Genomic DNA, 15,089 nt, shown 5'->3' on the forward strand with positions numbered 1-15,089 from the left:
TTTGTGCCATCTCTCTCTAACTGTAACCTCATTGCATTATTACTGAAACTGGCAAATGACCAATGTTATCCTCATTTTTACAAATTCGCAAGCATCTTTCCAGGCATGTGATGTCACAACGTGCTGTTGCGTGGACAGAAGAAGAGAGAAAGGGTGTGATCTGTAACATTTTCTCAAGGAATACCACAGCTTTTCATAATGGGCGATTGAAACGGGTTAATAGTGGCAAATAATTAACAAATAGAGGTAAATGTTAAGTGATAATTTTATCTACTTTTTGAGAACTCTGGCAATAATCACAGAGATCAGCGTTAAGGACACTTTCAGAAGACCAACTCGCAATTCTTTAACAAGGGCAGTGGAAAACTGCTTCTTTATCAATCCTCATGGCACATTGTCAGCAGAAGTGACTCTAAACTCACATTTTGTAGCACTGTCCAGCTCTCTCATGGTAGAGTAGGGTCTGGTTTGCAGGGGTTAGAATAAAGTGGGCACAGTTACAGTTAAATTACAGTTAAATTATATTGTAATATTGTAATTATATGTGTAAAAAGTAAGTGGATACCAATGGGATGTGCATTTAAAACTGAGAACAGGAGGCACTTTTAGATTTTGATTCAGATGCTTCCAGAAGTTTCAGATGTGGACTGACTGTTGTTTCTGTTTTTCTACCCTGGTAAGGATTTGCACTTAGTTGCAGTACTGTCCATCCTGTTCTCTTGCATGGATTAATCTGAAGCTGCCTGACCTTGAAAAAGTTATTTGTTAACTTTCCCCTGGTTTTCCTGCAGAAGAAGAAAAATGGCAACTCCCGGTAGTATTTCAAAGCTTGACACAGACAGCATTGTTCAGTGAAAATAGACTGACAGGAGCTGCTCAGTGCTTTGCATACAGAAATGGTAGCTGGAGATAAGAGCAGGATGGAAAGAATTTTCTATTTGCAATTTTGGTGATCTAAAAAAGTAGATGGTGATGCTTCAAAAGTTGTGCTATTAGGGGGTAACATCTGAAGTTTACCTAGCCCGCTTCAGTTGCAGCTAATGCTTTCTACATGTACGCTAAGTGTCGCGCTAAGATTAGTGTAACCAATAAAAGAAATGTCTTGAGTCAGGCTCGCAGACAGATATCTCTTAAGAACCCAGAAAGCTTTTGCTCCAGTGTGTGAGGTGTTCTAAATGACAATACCGTGTGAATGAGAAAGAGTATAGACAGTGTGGTTTCCCCCCTGTGCTAGATTTAAATAGTTTTCCTATTTTGTATGCAGTTCAGCGCTGCTGTGGATACATACTGTATGTGCTTTTGTCATAGTGATTCTTTACATTTCAGAGCTCAGAAGTAAAGACATCGCAATGACGGTGCAATTTCAAGATGTATTCTTTATCACTCTATTAGTATTAGCGTACATTAATGAAACTGCACCTTTAAAACGTTTAATTTAAAAGCTTTTGCCACAAAATTGCCAAAACAAGTATTGAACTTGTTAGAGTTCTTAAGTACTTTCATCTCAAAACACACCCTGTAATTTTCACACCTCTTTGAAAATCTTTGCCTTTTCTGTTGACATAATTAAGTAAATTATCGGGTATGCTGTAATTTTTCCACAACATTTTTCCATAACTGAATTAGACTTATCTTTCAACTAGTTGATTAAATGGTGTCTGTTTACTCCATTACTTGCTTGGAAACGAGGCTAAGAAAACGGGTTTGCTCCTCATCCGTGTTTCTGAATCATTGGCTGAACGTTCTGAGGTGCCACTTGATTGAAATCGTCTCTGCTAATTGAACTAACTCCCGGCTGCAAGCTGGTAACACACCCCAGTGAGCACAGAGCTGGCAAAATCGACTGATACAATGGACTCAGGGGAAAGGGGCAGATTCCCTTCAGCTGCTTTTAAGAGTATTAGGGAAATAAAATTAGTGGCAGTTAATTACATGCCTTGATCATGCTCTGTCAGATGGCACCTGGAGCAAAAACTGGCCTTTACACAGAATTCCCACAGGGAAGATCCGAGTCTCTCTCACAGGACTGAGGTATAGGATTATCCATGCACAGACCTTATTGAAATTTTTACTAATGGTGTCTCCATGTTGCCATAAACACATGATGAATTGCAGGGCAGGCGACTTGCATGTCATCGATTAGAGATGCTGACCGACCTCATAGAACTGCATTTCAAGAGCTCCAGCAAAAAGGATTGCAGCATGTAGTCGTCATGTTTGTGACAGACAACGGTTGTAATTCAATTTCAAGAAAAATCTGAAAAAAAATATTTTCCATAAACCCTCGTCTAAAATCACTTGGAGAGGTAAACAAGTGTTAAATGTGAAGATACAGGTCCATTGTTAGGAGCTGGCCTGGCAATGGACAGATTTTTGAATTTGTATTCCGAATCACAATTAATGACACACTGCATAGAATGTAATTGATTTTCCGATCTGAAGCATCAAATGCACATTTGGAGGTACAGTACTCGTTAAACCTATTCTGTATGTTGTGGCTTCTTTAAGCATGGCCTATTTTTTTTTTTTAGGAATAACTTCCCTTCTGTATTCACATGAGAATCAGGCTCTGGACATGTTCTCAGGGTCTTCCAGCTGTGCATTCCTAATGTTCAGACATTCCCTTGGTTTTCTTCAAGATCATTTGGGAGACACACTCTGTGCCAGTGTGCTTAGCACGTACAGAGTCCGCCAGCCACAATCGGAGGTTACTGACACCCAACTGTGAATTGCCAGTTATTGCTAGTACAGTAATTCATGGTTCAGCAAATGGTTTTTGAAGCTGGGTGTATATTCGGTATAAATGTGGCTCTATGGCTTGCCTCCAACTTTCTCTATCCATTTTACCTTCAATTCTGACATGTTTCCCTTGCCCTGTTGACGAAAAGCAGTCCTGTAACACACATAATGCTTGGCAGTAGGGTGTTTGCTTTTTCATTTTTTTGCCACATATTGACACTGTGACGTAAATGCTTTATTGTGAACTCCACTGGTTTTGAGATGGACTTTTTTCAGCAATGTCCTACTCTAACTTGTGAAGTGACTGGGATACTACTGACTCAGAACAATTGGAAGAACTGTATTGCTCTTGGCAGTTGTAGGAAGGTATACCTTCCTCTTCTTAAAGATCGACCTTGTCATGCTCAATCGAGTACTTACTGTCTTTGAAATTATTTGATGCTCTTCCCCTGATTGAGTTCCACTCCTCGTCTTCTACAGTTTAACCTCCGAGGTTGTTTTAAAAGCTCCTTGGTGTTCATGGTTAAATCCTTGCTTATAATTCACCACCTCACTGACTGTGTAGAGACTGATGTGAATAACTGTTATTGCAAAAAGACAGAGGCCTTTCAAATAACCGAGCAATTTTGATGTTTTTCCAGTTTTTGCTGACGTATTTTCTTTCTGTAAAGAGAATGGTGTAGCATGAATATACAGTAACGCATCCATTCATACACTCCTTCATCAGTGGTTCAATATGCCAACCGGTAGGTTGTTCTGCAACATGTTAAACTGTGTGTGTGTCTCCAAACATGAGCAACTGATCTGTGTTAGCGTGAACTGGAATATACTAAGAAAAGAATATTGAACTTGAAAGATTTCGTTCGCATTAAAATTCAGAGCTGTAACTGCAATGATTATGTGAACACCATGTACTTCGTGTTAGTTGGACAGAAAAGTACAGTATCCTTTACCCCAGTGGGATAACGGTAGTAGCTGTATCTCTTTTGTTTTTTCTCCTCGGTCTGCCACTTTAGGGTCAGGGTTTAGCAGGTCATTAGATGAATAATTTAATTAGATTCGCTGTAGAGATCCAGGCCAGAATACACAGCAAACCAGCTTATCAGCATTCACCGAGAATTCAATGGGATTGTTTCTGGTTTGCTTAATGCTTGAAACAGCTTTTTTTTGCAAGAATCAAAATAGCTTTGTGGATGCCAACAAGAGCGCAGTAAGTAGTGAGGAAAGATGATCCCCTCACACACTGGGGTGGCAAATTAACAGTAACCTCCCTGAAGAAAATTAACTTGTTCCTTTCAAGAAGTGCCTGTTGTCTTTTGAATTAGGGTGGGGCATGTCTGCGATGATATCATGCAGAATGAAGTCAGCATTAGCACACTGGGCAATGAAGCACGAGGTGTGTAATTGTGCACTGGGACACATGTTCAGTAGGTGGCCGATATCTGCAGTGTAAACTGCTGGGATAACTTTTTTTCTTGCCGTTTCTGTATTTGCCAGCAGGAAGAGAGGTCAGAATCATTTTAGCTTTCAAGGTAAGACTGTGGATTAATTGAATTTTTCTTGAAATCAAATACAGTATTTATTGCCGAGATGTTTGCATTGGCATTTGTGATACAGCAGACGGATGCACAAGTATAATCGAGTGGTATTCATAACCCCAGCCAGCATGCACTGAAGGCAAAATGATTTAACGTCTCATGGTTTTTCGATTATTTTTTGAAGGACATTGTCACTTTATGTATAGAAGTTGACTTTTGTAGGCAGTCCCATGATTTTGTAAATAAAAATGTATCTGCAAGTATAAAAAAAGGAGTTCTTGATAGATGAGCTCTCTTTGTACTGCTAGAGAAAAGATTTCATTTTATTTCACATTCACAATAGTTGTCTTAACTGCTTTCTTATCTTTGAAAAAGCAACATTGTCACTCTAGAAGACTAGTATGTTGGTTTTCTTGCATTTGATTAAAAATATTGTATTTTATGATCTTATTTAGAAGACCAGCTACTTAGCAAGTTTGGGTTGTTCCACCTTTTCTGCCATTTTCACTGTTCTTTAGCAGAGAGCTCGCCAAATGTTCGGCGAGACTTGTAAATAAGCTCGCACACAATGATAGCCCAGCACATAATAATCGTTGAATATCTCCACAGCAAGAAGGATCAACTAACCCCCTGCTTTGCATAGATGTACTGTGAAACAAAAGACTTCTCAGAAACGTGCAGAGGAATGACTGAACTGCACAACTACAGACCGTCCTCGTGTGATGAATGCAGGTTGTCTGTCGCCCTTGGCATCATGTCTGTTTAGTTTGGAACGCTGCTGTGGTGATTTTCACTCAGGCGAAGTAGCCCCATCCAGAATGGGAGGCCCGGGTGGGTCTGTCTTGAGTTTCTGATCCGGTGGTCTTAACGAGAGGCTCCTCGGTTACAGGACATCAGCCGGTCTCAGCTTCATCATTGCTCTAAGTTGTTAGTACAGGCAGTAAACTTGCCCCTTCCCATTCTCAGCCTAAAAGAAGACCTCATCTGCATCCTGTGAATTTGCTTGTTTGGCTGATTTTTTCAGTAACTGTGCCCGCCACACACACGCCCTCCCTTAAAATAATTGTCTCTGAAGACCGTTTTATCTTTTGGCCACACTGATACTTAGAATGACAAGCTATGGGAAAGCAACTACACTGTGTTCTCTGCATGTAGGTGGAGCTATGCAATGAAGTCCATAATTAACTGAGTGATTTATTTTATTTACCCATTGCCGTTGTATTGTAAGCCAGTGCAAGGACTCCAGGATTGGAATAATGTAAACACTTGCTCTAGACCTGGTCAGTTTTCTGGCTGCCGAATTTCGGACATTGTTCAATGCAGATTTAGATACCCCAGCGAGTACAGCATTACAGTAGTCAATTCGGGAAAACACAAATGTGTTGATCAGCTTTTCAGCCACAGTTAGTGATAGCATAGGGCGCCGTCTATTGATATTTCTGAGGTGGAAAAAAAGATGTTTTGACAATATGCTGCACAACAACTACAATTCAGTTGTTAAATAATATACTCACATCTTAAGGATAGAATAGTTTACTAAAATCACAAAAATTCTATATACTGTTGTGTTAAGTGTCAATTAAAAACTATTTTACAGTGATGGGAGTAAAATTTCAGTGAACGATACCTGTGCTGCACTGACCTCTAGTGGACTTCTTTACATACAGTATGTAAAACCTGGACAAAACAGGACTGCACCTACCTGTAAATAAGATCATGCCAAAAATAAGAATGTGTTGCTTTTATTCAAGCAACTGTTGAAGAAAGAGAAATGAATTCACTATCAATACAATGAAAAAAAGGGGGGAAAAATGTGCTTACTAGCAACCACCTCTAGAGGGTTAATTATGCTACTTCTACTGCTCTTTCTTGTGTGGTCTAGTACATCCACACTATAGTGACGTGAACTTTATAAAAAGTTGTTGGGCTCTATGGCAGAAGGAAATATTATTGTATTAAACAACAACTGACTGAATTTGAGTTTGCGGTGGCCCTTAAAGTCCTCTGAGTGGGGTGTCCAGCCAGATTCGTTCAAGCAGTTATTATCACTGGGTTCGTTTTTCTGTTTTTTGGTACTTGAAGCAATTTTAGCTGTAAAGCTGTAAGCTGTGAGGATGTTGCACGCCACTTCTTTCTTACATCAGCATTCCGTTTGTGAAGTTCTCTCATCTGCATGTTTTCTACGCGAGGAAACCACACTTCGGGGACTTCGCAAGTGCTCTGAATTTGGTCCCGTTCACTGATTATTCAGCCTCTCCTTTAACCTTCACATCCCTTCCTGAGATCCGCTGACAAGAGGCTGTTGCTGTAGAAACATGAACCCTGAAGGCTTATTTTGCCCTGAGCAGAATGAGAAGGCCCGGGGAAACTAAACCTCTGCCTTCATGTTTTCCGACTGAACTTTGTATTTTCCCTTCTGTCACTGATTAATTAACTGGTTAAAAAAGCCACCTCAATTCCCTGGCGCTGGACTGAACTCCAGGAGTCGTGCCAGTAACTGGAGTAGGAGATTTTTCCGCATGTGGCAGGTAATGGCTCTCGCTGTTGTGGGTTTCTAAGTGTCGTTTTTTTGTTGTTTTTTTTCTGCAGCAGACCGCCTTCCACGGATGTCTGCGCCCCCCAGCAGGCGTTCCCCAGATCTCTGATGGCTCCCCTCCTGAGCGATGTGGTTCTACCAGGGTCAGGGGTCACAAGCGGGGAGCATGCCGCCGTGGTAGGCGCCCTGACGGCAGCGGGCGCCTTCCTGCTCCTGTCCCTGCTCGTCTTTCTGTGTGCCAGCTGCCAGGGGTAAGAGCCGAATCCGGGAAAAATCCGGGGGGGGGGCGGCGATAAAGGCTCTCTCCGGGGCACAGGCTGGGCTCGGGTTCGAACTGGAGCTGTGTCACCAGCTGACTGGGGGCACACAGTTGTCTGGTGGGCTGGCGAGAGGACGGTGGGGTGAGTCTGTCAGTGAGGGGGGCGGTACGGCGCGGTCCTGCCTGCGCTGGGTCTAAAGATCAGTGGCTCGACAGCAGGATCAAAGGCCTCAGCCTGCACTTCCTCGTTCTCTCCTGTGTGCGGTCTTAGGGTTCATAGCTGTGAGGCAACTGGCTGTTCCATATCAGGTCGTTAAAGACAGGTGAACGCGTGAGTACTTCATTGGTTTTCAGTGCAGACTGTTATACAACTTAAACAGGCTGTGCTGTATTACTGCTATTATTGTTAATGTTTATAGCAGATGCCCTTATTCAGAGCAACAAACCGTATTTTACGTTAAGTATTGTAACAAAGGTGAGTAGAAATGAATAAAATGACAAAAAGCTTGCACGAGTGGGCTATGCAAGGAAAGCATCGCAAAATCTTACAAACTGAAACAGTAAAACGGACAGTGTGGCTATAAAGCAGGAGTGTGATCGGTAGGGTATGTATTCCATGATGACAGGGATGAAGTGCAATTAGCAGCTTAAAAGTCCAAGATTTAAAAACATGGTGCATTGTAGTGTGAGGGTTGCTAAAGAAGGATGTAGCAGGAGAAGAGAGATTACAGGTGTTGTCCAAACACTTCAACCAGGAGCAGGGCACCAGGAGGTGGCTGGGAGCCGAGCAGTTCTGGTTTCTGTGGGTAGTCTGTACTGCTGGGGGTTGGAGAGTGAATTCTGGAGGGGAGAGAGCAGTCAGGAGAAACGGTGCTGTGCTGCAGGAGAGAGTCACAGGGGAGGCCCTGGAGTAATGACGTAGCTGGAGAAAAGGAAAAGAGAAAGGGAGCAGCCGAACTCTGGATGACTTGGAGTGGGTGGATAACAATAGGGCACAGTTGTCCAACCACATTACGAAAAGAACATACACAACTAGGTGTGCCTTTTAATACTCGTTACAAATGATTTTACTCAATGATTACTGTTGTTGAATAATCCACTTCTTAACTCATTTATCTGGGTGTGTGTTGTTAAAGGACCAATAAAACTGGTAAACAGTATTCATGCCTTTCAGCAACTTTCAGCGTGACATTGTATTTTTTAAGACGTTCAAGTAGGCAGCTGTGTCAGCGTGTGTAGGACGCAAAGGAACAAGTCACACACACCCGAAGAAGGTTCTACAGCTGAAACGTTGTCTCTCTTTTCTTTGCAGAAGGGAATAAACCTTTACCTGTTCCTTTGTATGTTTTACCCAGTTCTCAGCCAGGTTAAGGAATGGCTTAATTATCAACACAACTGTAGAGCTATTGAAGTTCTGATGGATCCTTTCTACTATGCTGAGAAAAGATGCGACTCTCACACTTGAAGCAGGAAGATTAGAGAGAACTTAACCTGTGCTCAGCTGTACATTCTGGTTTCAAATTATAGGAGAGTGAGGCTCAGCAAGTTGCAGTGGTTCTGACCAAAGAATCACTCAGCTCCTTCATTAGCGCTGCACGATATTGAATATAGGAGGTAATAAAGGTCCAGACCTTTAATTTTATTTTTAAATGTATAATATGTATTGTATGTTAAATGTCTTAAACCTGTATGCATATGATCATATAAAATGTTTAAAAATGTACCACACCAGAATACATATGTATATGAATTTCATTATTTTAACCCTCGGGATATTCATTTGATTCATTTTTTTTCTCCTGTTAGAGAAAAGAAAACCTCCAAGTCCAACGGAGACCACGAAAATCTGATAAATGGGGTGAGTTATATTCTATGCATTTTGTTTTTCAGCCCTGAGCGTGTCGAAACTCAAGAGCATCTGGCCAGCATGTTGCATCTGTTATTTGCTCTGCGTTTCCTAGTTGATCGATATCCTGGTGTCTGTGGCCTTTTCTGTGTTTTCAGTGTACAGTGGGCACTGTTCCAGCAAAAGCTGTAATACCCATAGAGGTAAAAGGTCAGAAACTAGCGATCGTGATGTTTCTGAGAAATGGAGACCAATTTTAAGACCTATTACAGAGACGGAAACTGGGGGATAATAACATTTTTGCTGCTTGGTCAAATATTTTGTGTTTTGATTGGGATAGTTAAAGTAAATGTACTAATTAATAGTTGATTCTTTCTACCTGCTATTTGAATAGCGATATCCACAAAATATTTGAATTGTTCACGTTTTTTGCTTCTGAAGGGATGTGTCATGTTATGCACCTGCTGTCAAGTGCTTGACAGACCTGACGGCACATGTCCAGTGGTCACACCAGGGACCAGAAGGTCCCGGAGCTGTGTTGTGTCTTAAGAGCAGCAAGCCACTGTGTGGAAAGAGAAGAAATGACATTTTCTGGGGGCTCGAAGACTTGGGTGGGGTCACAGCCATGGCGGACCGCACTGGCACGGCTCCTAATGTCGTTCCTCCTAGAAGGCGTTCTGTTTCGGAATAATAATCGGAAGCAAAAATCTAAACAGACAACACAAATACCAGGAAACCCATAAGAACACAATCAATCAGGACTGAGACAAGTGAGAAATGGCAGGAAAAGACAAACGACAGGAAGGCAGCAGGGGACTCAAATTAGCAGCGCAGATTAGATGACTTTGACCCACCCACACACACACAGCTCCTGCTCCAAAATTCAGCCCAGCTGAGAATTTTCAGAAGCTCCTGGAGAAACACATGTGAGGACACCCTCTTCAGAAGAGAGATGTTTATTGACTTTCTTTTATGGCGCCATTAGGAGCTGCTGTAGTAAAGATGTGACCGGATGTAAAAGGAGGGTTTTATTTGTGTACCCTTGCCAGGAAGAGCTGTGGTGATGTCTGGCTGGAGGTACTTGCGGACATTTTGAAAGCCTAGCACAATTATTGTCAAACATGTGGCTCTGTCCAAGAGTGCCCTTCTGAGGCAGATGGGTTTTATGATGGGTCTGCAAGATGAAGTGATTTAGCAGTTGAACTCTGTGATAATATCCTATTATTCACAATGTCCCATATACATGTACTGTGTATCCTGCAAATGCACTATTGGCGATTATGTTTTCACTTGAAATGTGGCTGTCAAGTCGCAAATGGATGCCTTTGTTGATATTGTAAGGCTATAAAAGACCCTTTTCCCTATATAGTTTTTCACAATAATAATCACATCAGGAAACTTAAAACGCAAAAAGGAAAACTTTGCAATAAAAGGTCATCTTTGGTGTAATAAACATCAATTTATTACATTGTGCTGTGTGTCCTGTCCTTAAGACCGAGACAATCAACCCAGTTCACGATCTGATTAAACCACAAGGGGGCGCCAGAAGGCTATGCTAGACTTACTAGTTTGGAAGAATTGAACTTTCGCTGACCTAGCATGATGAGCTTCAGATGCGCGGTCAGACCTTTAACAGCGTTATCAAAGTTGCACAGAACAAAGTAATATTTGTCACAATTGACTGTATTCCAGAAAACAAGAGGGACACATGTATCCACTGCTCTAAGTATCCCTTTAAAAAATGCATCAGTTTTCTAAAAACTTTATCCAATTCAGGATCCCAGGGGAGCCGGGGAGCTGAACACCCATCAGTGGCAGTTTTCCCAGAAGCCAATTAACCTACCAATATTGTGAGAGGAAACTGGACCCCAGAACTACAGTATAATAATAATAATAATAATAATAATTGCTTACACTTATGTAGCGCTTTTCTGGAGACTCCACTCAAAGCGCTTTACAGGTAATGGGGACTCCCCTCCACCACCACCAGTGTGTAGCATCCACCTGGATGATGCGACGGCAGCCATAGTGCGCCAGAACGCTCCCCACACACCAGCTCTCAGTGGGGAGGAGAGCAGAGTGATGAAGCCAATTCATAGAGGGGGATTATTAGGAGGCCATGATTGGTAAGGGCCAATGGGAAATTTGGCCAGGACGCCGGGGTTACACCCCTACTCTTTTCGAGAAACACCCTGGGATTTTTAATGACCACAGAGAGTCAGGACCTTGGTTTTACGTCTCATCCGAAGGACTGCGCCAGTTCACAGTATAGTGTCCCCATCACTATGCTGGGGCATTAGGACCCACATGGACCACAGGGTGAGCGCCCCCTGTTGGCCTCACTAACACCTCTTCCAGCAGCAACCTTAGTTTTTCCCAGGAGTCTCCCATCCAGGTACTGACCAGGCTCACACCTGCTGAGCTTCAGTGGGCTGCCAGTTGTGAGTTGCAGGGTGATATGGTTGCTGGCCCCAGTATACCCATGGCCCAGAGCTGTGAGCCATCAGCGCTAACCAGTGTGCCACCATGTCCCCCCTTCTTGTAATAAAATTCAGCAAACGTCAATGTACAGTAACATCTTGTTCTTCGGGAGTCCCTGAAGCTACAGTATATAGAGATCCCAAGCGAACCTTCAGAGGCCTAAAAGAAAGTAATCCATGTAAAACATGCGGTATCAGCCTCCTCCTCGTGGTTCAAATCGGAGATCTCTTCCAAGACTCCAGTCAGATGGTCATTGACTCTCAAAAGTGGGGGGGATGGTTAGAAAAAAATCCACAAAAAGCTAAATCCGCAATTTCCCCCTGTGGTGTCCATTATTGATATGTTCAAAGTTACTGGTATCGTGGCCACCTGACCAGGAACAGGACGCAAGGATATCCTGCCAGCACAGGCTGTGATAAGTGGCTTGGGAAGCAACTGTAAATCCATAGAAAGCAGCTTGAGATCTCCAATACACCTGGCATCTTCAGAATACACAGTATCGAAAACTACCAGCCAGAGTCACCTGCATGGTTGTGGATCTTTTCACAGCTGGATTGTTTTATGTCCAGGGTGGTTTTGGACAGATACCTGTTTTTTTTTTTGCAAAGAAACACAAGTTTGGCCAAAAATTTACCTTGAACAATTTCCTTCCTGCAGTGCCAGAACCACATAGAAAACTACATGAGGTGTCTAATCAATGTATTCCCTGCCAGAGGAGGATTTACAAAATACTAACTAGAGCGCTGCAGATAATTGTGACCCTTGTGTTTTATGACGAATATGACTTTGCTTTGAGCAATGTTATTAACATCACCTTATGACATTTTTAGACCTTTAAAGCAAGAAACATTATCCAGTCTGTAAATCTTTGTTGTAGAATTTCCTATTCCACCATGGGTATGAATAAATTTGGCATGCACTGTAATATTGTTTGCACATTACTGTATGTAATGATGAAATGTCCTGTGATTTAAGTTCTGGAGCACTGTTTCACATAGAGCACAGCCTTTATTCACTTTAACAAGGAACTCATAAATTGTGCACGAACTGTAAGCATTTGTTTGAGTCCAGGTGACGAGGAAATGTCTTGTTTTGCAGGTGTCTGAAAGAGAAACACTTCGCCAGTCTGCTGGCAGTCATGAGCACATCATATCAAGAAGTTGCTCTCAAAATGGGCCGCTGACCTGTGGCACTGGTGAGTTTGAAAATTGGAAGCTTCTACAAGCTTAAAAAAAGAGATGGAAAATTAGGCGATTATTAAAAGAATGGCCATTTCAATTTAAAAGGGGGCTGGAAGTGATCATGTTATTCTTATTTTTAAATTGAGCTGATAATGTTTCATTTCACAAGTTCGACAGGATAAAGGTGCTTCTGAAACCTTCCCATTCGGACCTTGAGCCACGTGCGACTGATCCACGCGCTTACGATGTCTTCTGTGTAGTTCTTTCAGACAACTCTGGAGACACCAGCCCCCAGCCATCTGAAGAAATGTTGTCCAGCCAGGAGGAGGTCCAGGATAGCCAAGGGAAGTTCTCCAAGGGCCATCAGGATCGGGAGCTTCCCAGCATACCCCCTGACAGCGCTCTGAAGTGTGCCCTGGACGCTGCAGGCGCTGCTGCGGACTCCCCCTACGAGGTGGTGAAAGAGAGCACCTCCCAGGACGCTAACATCGAGGACTCGCTGTACGAGACATTGAAGGAGATCAAGGGCCAGGACCCTGTGCCTAACAACTGTCCGGCTCCGACCCGGAGCCAGGCCGAGACTGCTCCCACCCAGAGGGACGAGAGCCCCGGCGTCGTCTCCGAAAGCCCAGCCGTCGAGTACGCCTCCATCGACTTCAAGAAGAAGAGCCGGCGCTCCGTGAACGCAGAGCCCCCCTCCAGCCAGACGGAGCCGGCCGACGACGCCGCGCCGCCCCTCCCCCACAAAGCCCCGGACGAGCACGAGAGCCGGGCCCGGCCCGGCGCTGAGGGCACAGAGCACGACGATGGAGAGCCGGCGAAGGTGAGTGGCTCTTGAAAGATCTGCGAAGACCACGACAGAGCTGTGTTGCCCTGTGCCCGTTCTAAGTAATTATCCAAGTTGAAAAAGGTTGTTCTTCTGCACCTAAGGTGCACAGTGAACTCTTCGCCCCATGAGTCGTATTGGGTTCCAGTTATCTGCTTGGTTTGCTTCTGAAGGTTTACCTGTAGGTGCTCCGTGGATCCAGAAACTGGCACTGGGTGCAAGAATGGGCATGGAGCCACTTGTTTGCAGGAAAGCATCTAAGAAGGAGATACAATGTAGGAGTCAGCTTCCGAGTACGGAATACTTCTGACAGCTACACGTCCTCGAGGACAAGTCCGTTGGGCATTTTGGGAGGACGGATTCCAAGTTCACCAAATTCTCCAGGAGGGCACTTGCCCACTCAGATGGGATAAGCAGACCCTCTGGTTCAAAGATGAGCGTTTCTGTTTATGCGTTTTGTTTTTGCCAGCAGCCATATCACCCTGCAACTCACAACTGGCAGCCCACTGAAGCTCAGCAGGTGTGAGGCTGGCCAGTACCTGGATGGGAGACCTCCTGGAAAAAACTAAAGTTGCTGCTGGAAGAGGTGTTAGTGGGGCCAGCAGGGGGCGCTCACCCTGCAGTCTGTGTGGGTCCTAATGCCCCAGTATAGTGACAGGGACACTGTACTGTAAACAAGCGCCGTCCTTCGGATGAGACGTAAAACCGAGGTCCTGACTCTCTGTGGTCATTAAAAATCCCAGGGCGTTTCTTGAAAAGAGTAGGGGTGTAACCCCGGTGTCCTGGCCAAATTTCCCATTGGCCCTTACCAATCATGGCCTCCTAATAGTCCCCCTCTATGAATTGGCTTCATTACTCTGCTCTCCTCCCCACTGAGAGCTGGTGTGTGGTGAGCGTTCTGGCGCACTATGGCTGCCGTCGCATCATCCAGGTGGGGCTGCACATTGGTGGTGGTGGAGGGGATCCCCATTACCTGTAAAGTGCTTTGAGTGGAGTTTCCAGAAAAGCGCTATATAAGTGTAAGCAATTATTATTATTATTATTATTATTATTATTATTATTATTTATGGGAAGCGATTGGCCTTATCCTCCTACAAGTAGGCATCATTCTATTTCTAAGTGTTAGTCTTGACATTTCAACCTCTTCACCTCAGTATTTCCTTACTGTAATCTTAAAGTCGCAAATATTATAGTATGCCATCGTAATGCTTCTCCGTGCCATTCGGAGGTGTTTGTTGATCGTCCCGCCATTGCCTTTTAAATTAATCTAACAGGTTGTGTTGGATAATACCTGAACACTGTCTCCAGCGTCCAAACCTTCCGTCTTGAGATCCACCTTGTAATTCAGAAATATCACCGATGATTCATTGGACAGACTTCTTTGAAGTGTCAAAAGAGAACAAAGTAGTATCCTCAGCCCTGAGTGCTTCTAGAGAAAGTCCAATAAATCTTGAGTAGATCTTGCTCGCTATCCTGGTGGACAACATCCAGGCGGATGCTGCACATTGGTGGTGGTGGTGTAGGGGAGTCCCCATTACCTGTAAAGCGATTTGAATGGATTGTCCAGAACAGGGCTGTATACGTGTAAGCAATTATTGATTAATTAATTAATTATTATTATTATTATTATTATTATTATTATTATTATTATTATTATTATTAATTACTATGACTCTGGTCATA

The 15,089-nt window shown here is 43.4% G+C and overlaps 1 protein-coding gene across 10 annotated transcripts in view; it reads left to right on the forward strand.

Moving 5' to 3' along the window:
- Positions 1-15,089, forward strand: part of pag1 (phosphoprotein membrane anchor with glycosphingolipid microdomains 1) — a 56,381-nt gene that overhangs the window by 31,170 nt on the left and 10,122 nt on the right. For 6 of the 10 annotated variants that reach the window (XM_015357018.2, XM_015357021.2, XM_015357016.2 and 3 more), the window contains 4 exons: positions 6,867-7,064; positions 8,879-8,930; positions 12,498-12,594; positions 12,841-13,403. In XM_015357018.2, the coding sequence (XP_015212504.2) occupies positions 6,922-7,064; positions 8,879-8,930; positions 12,498-12,594; positions 12,841-13,403 (855 nt within the window). In that variant the 5' untranslated portion in view covers positions 6,867-6,921. Of the gene's footprint in view, positions 1-4,181; positions 4,272-6,866; positions 7,065-8,878; positions 8,931-12,497; positions 12,595-12,840; positions 13,404-15,089 lie in introns of those variants that run through there. The other 4 variants (XM_069195172.1, XM_069195173.1, XM_069195174.1 and 1 more) reach the window with 2 other exon arrangements.

The sequence above is a fragment of the Lepisosteus oculatus genome, chromosome 10, assembly GCF_040954835.1.
Source record: "Lepisosteus oculatus isolate fLepOcu1 chromosome 10, fLepOcu1.hap2, whole genome shotgun sequence".
In the NCBI taxonomy this organism is placed as follows: domain Eukaryota; kingdom Metazoa; phylum Chordata; class Actinopteri; order Semionotiformes; family Lepisosteidae; genus Lepisosteus; species Lepisosteus oculatus.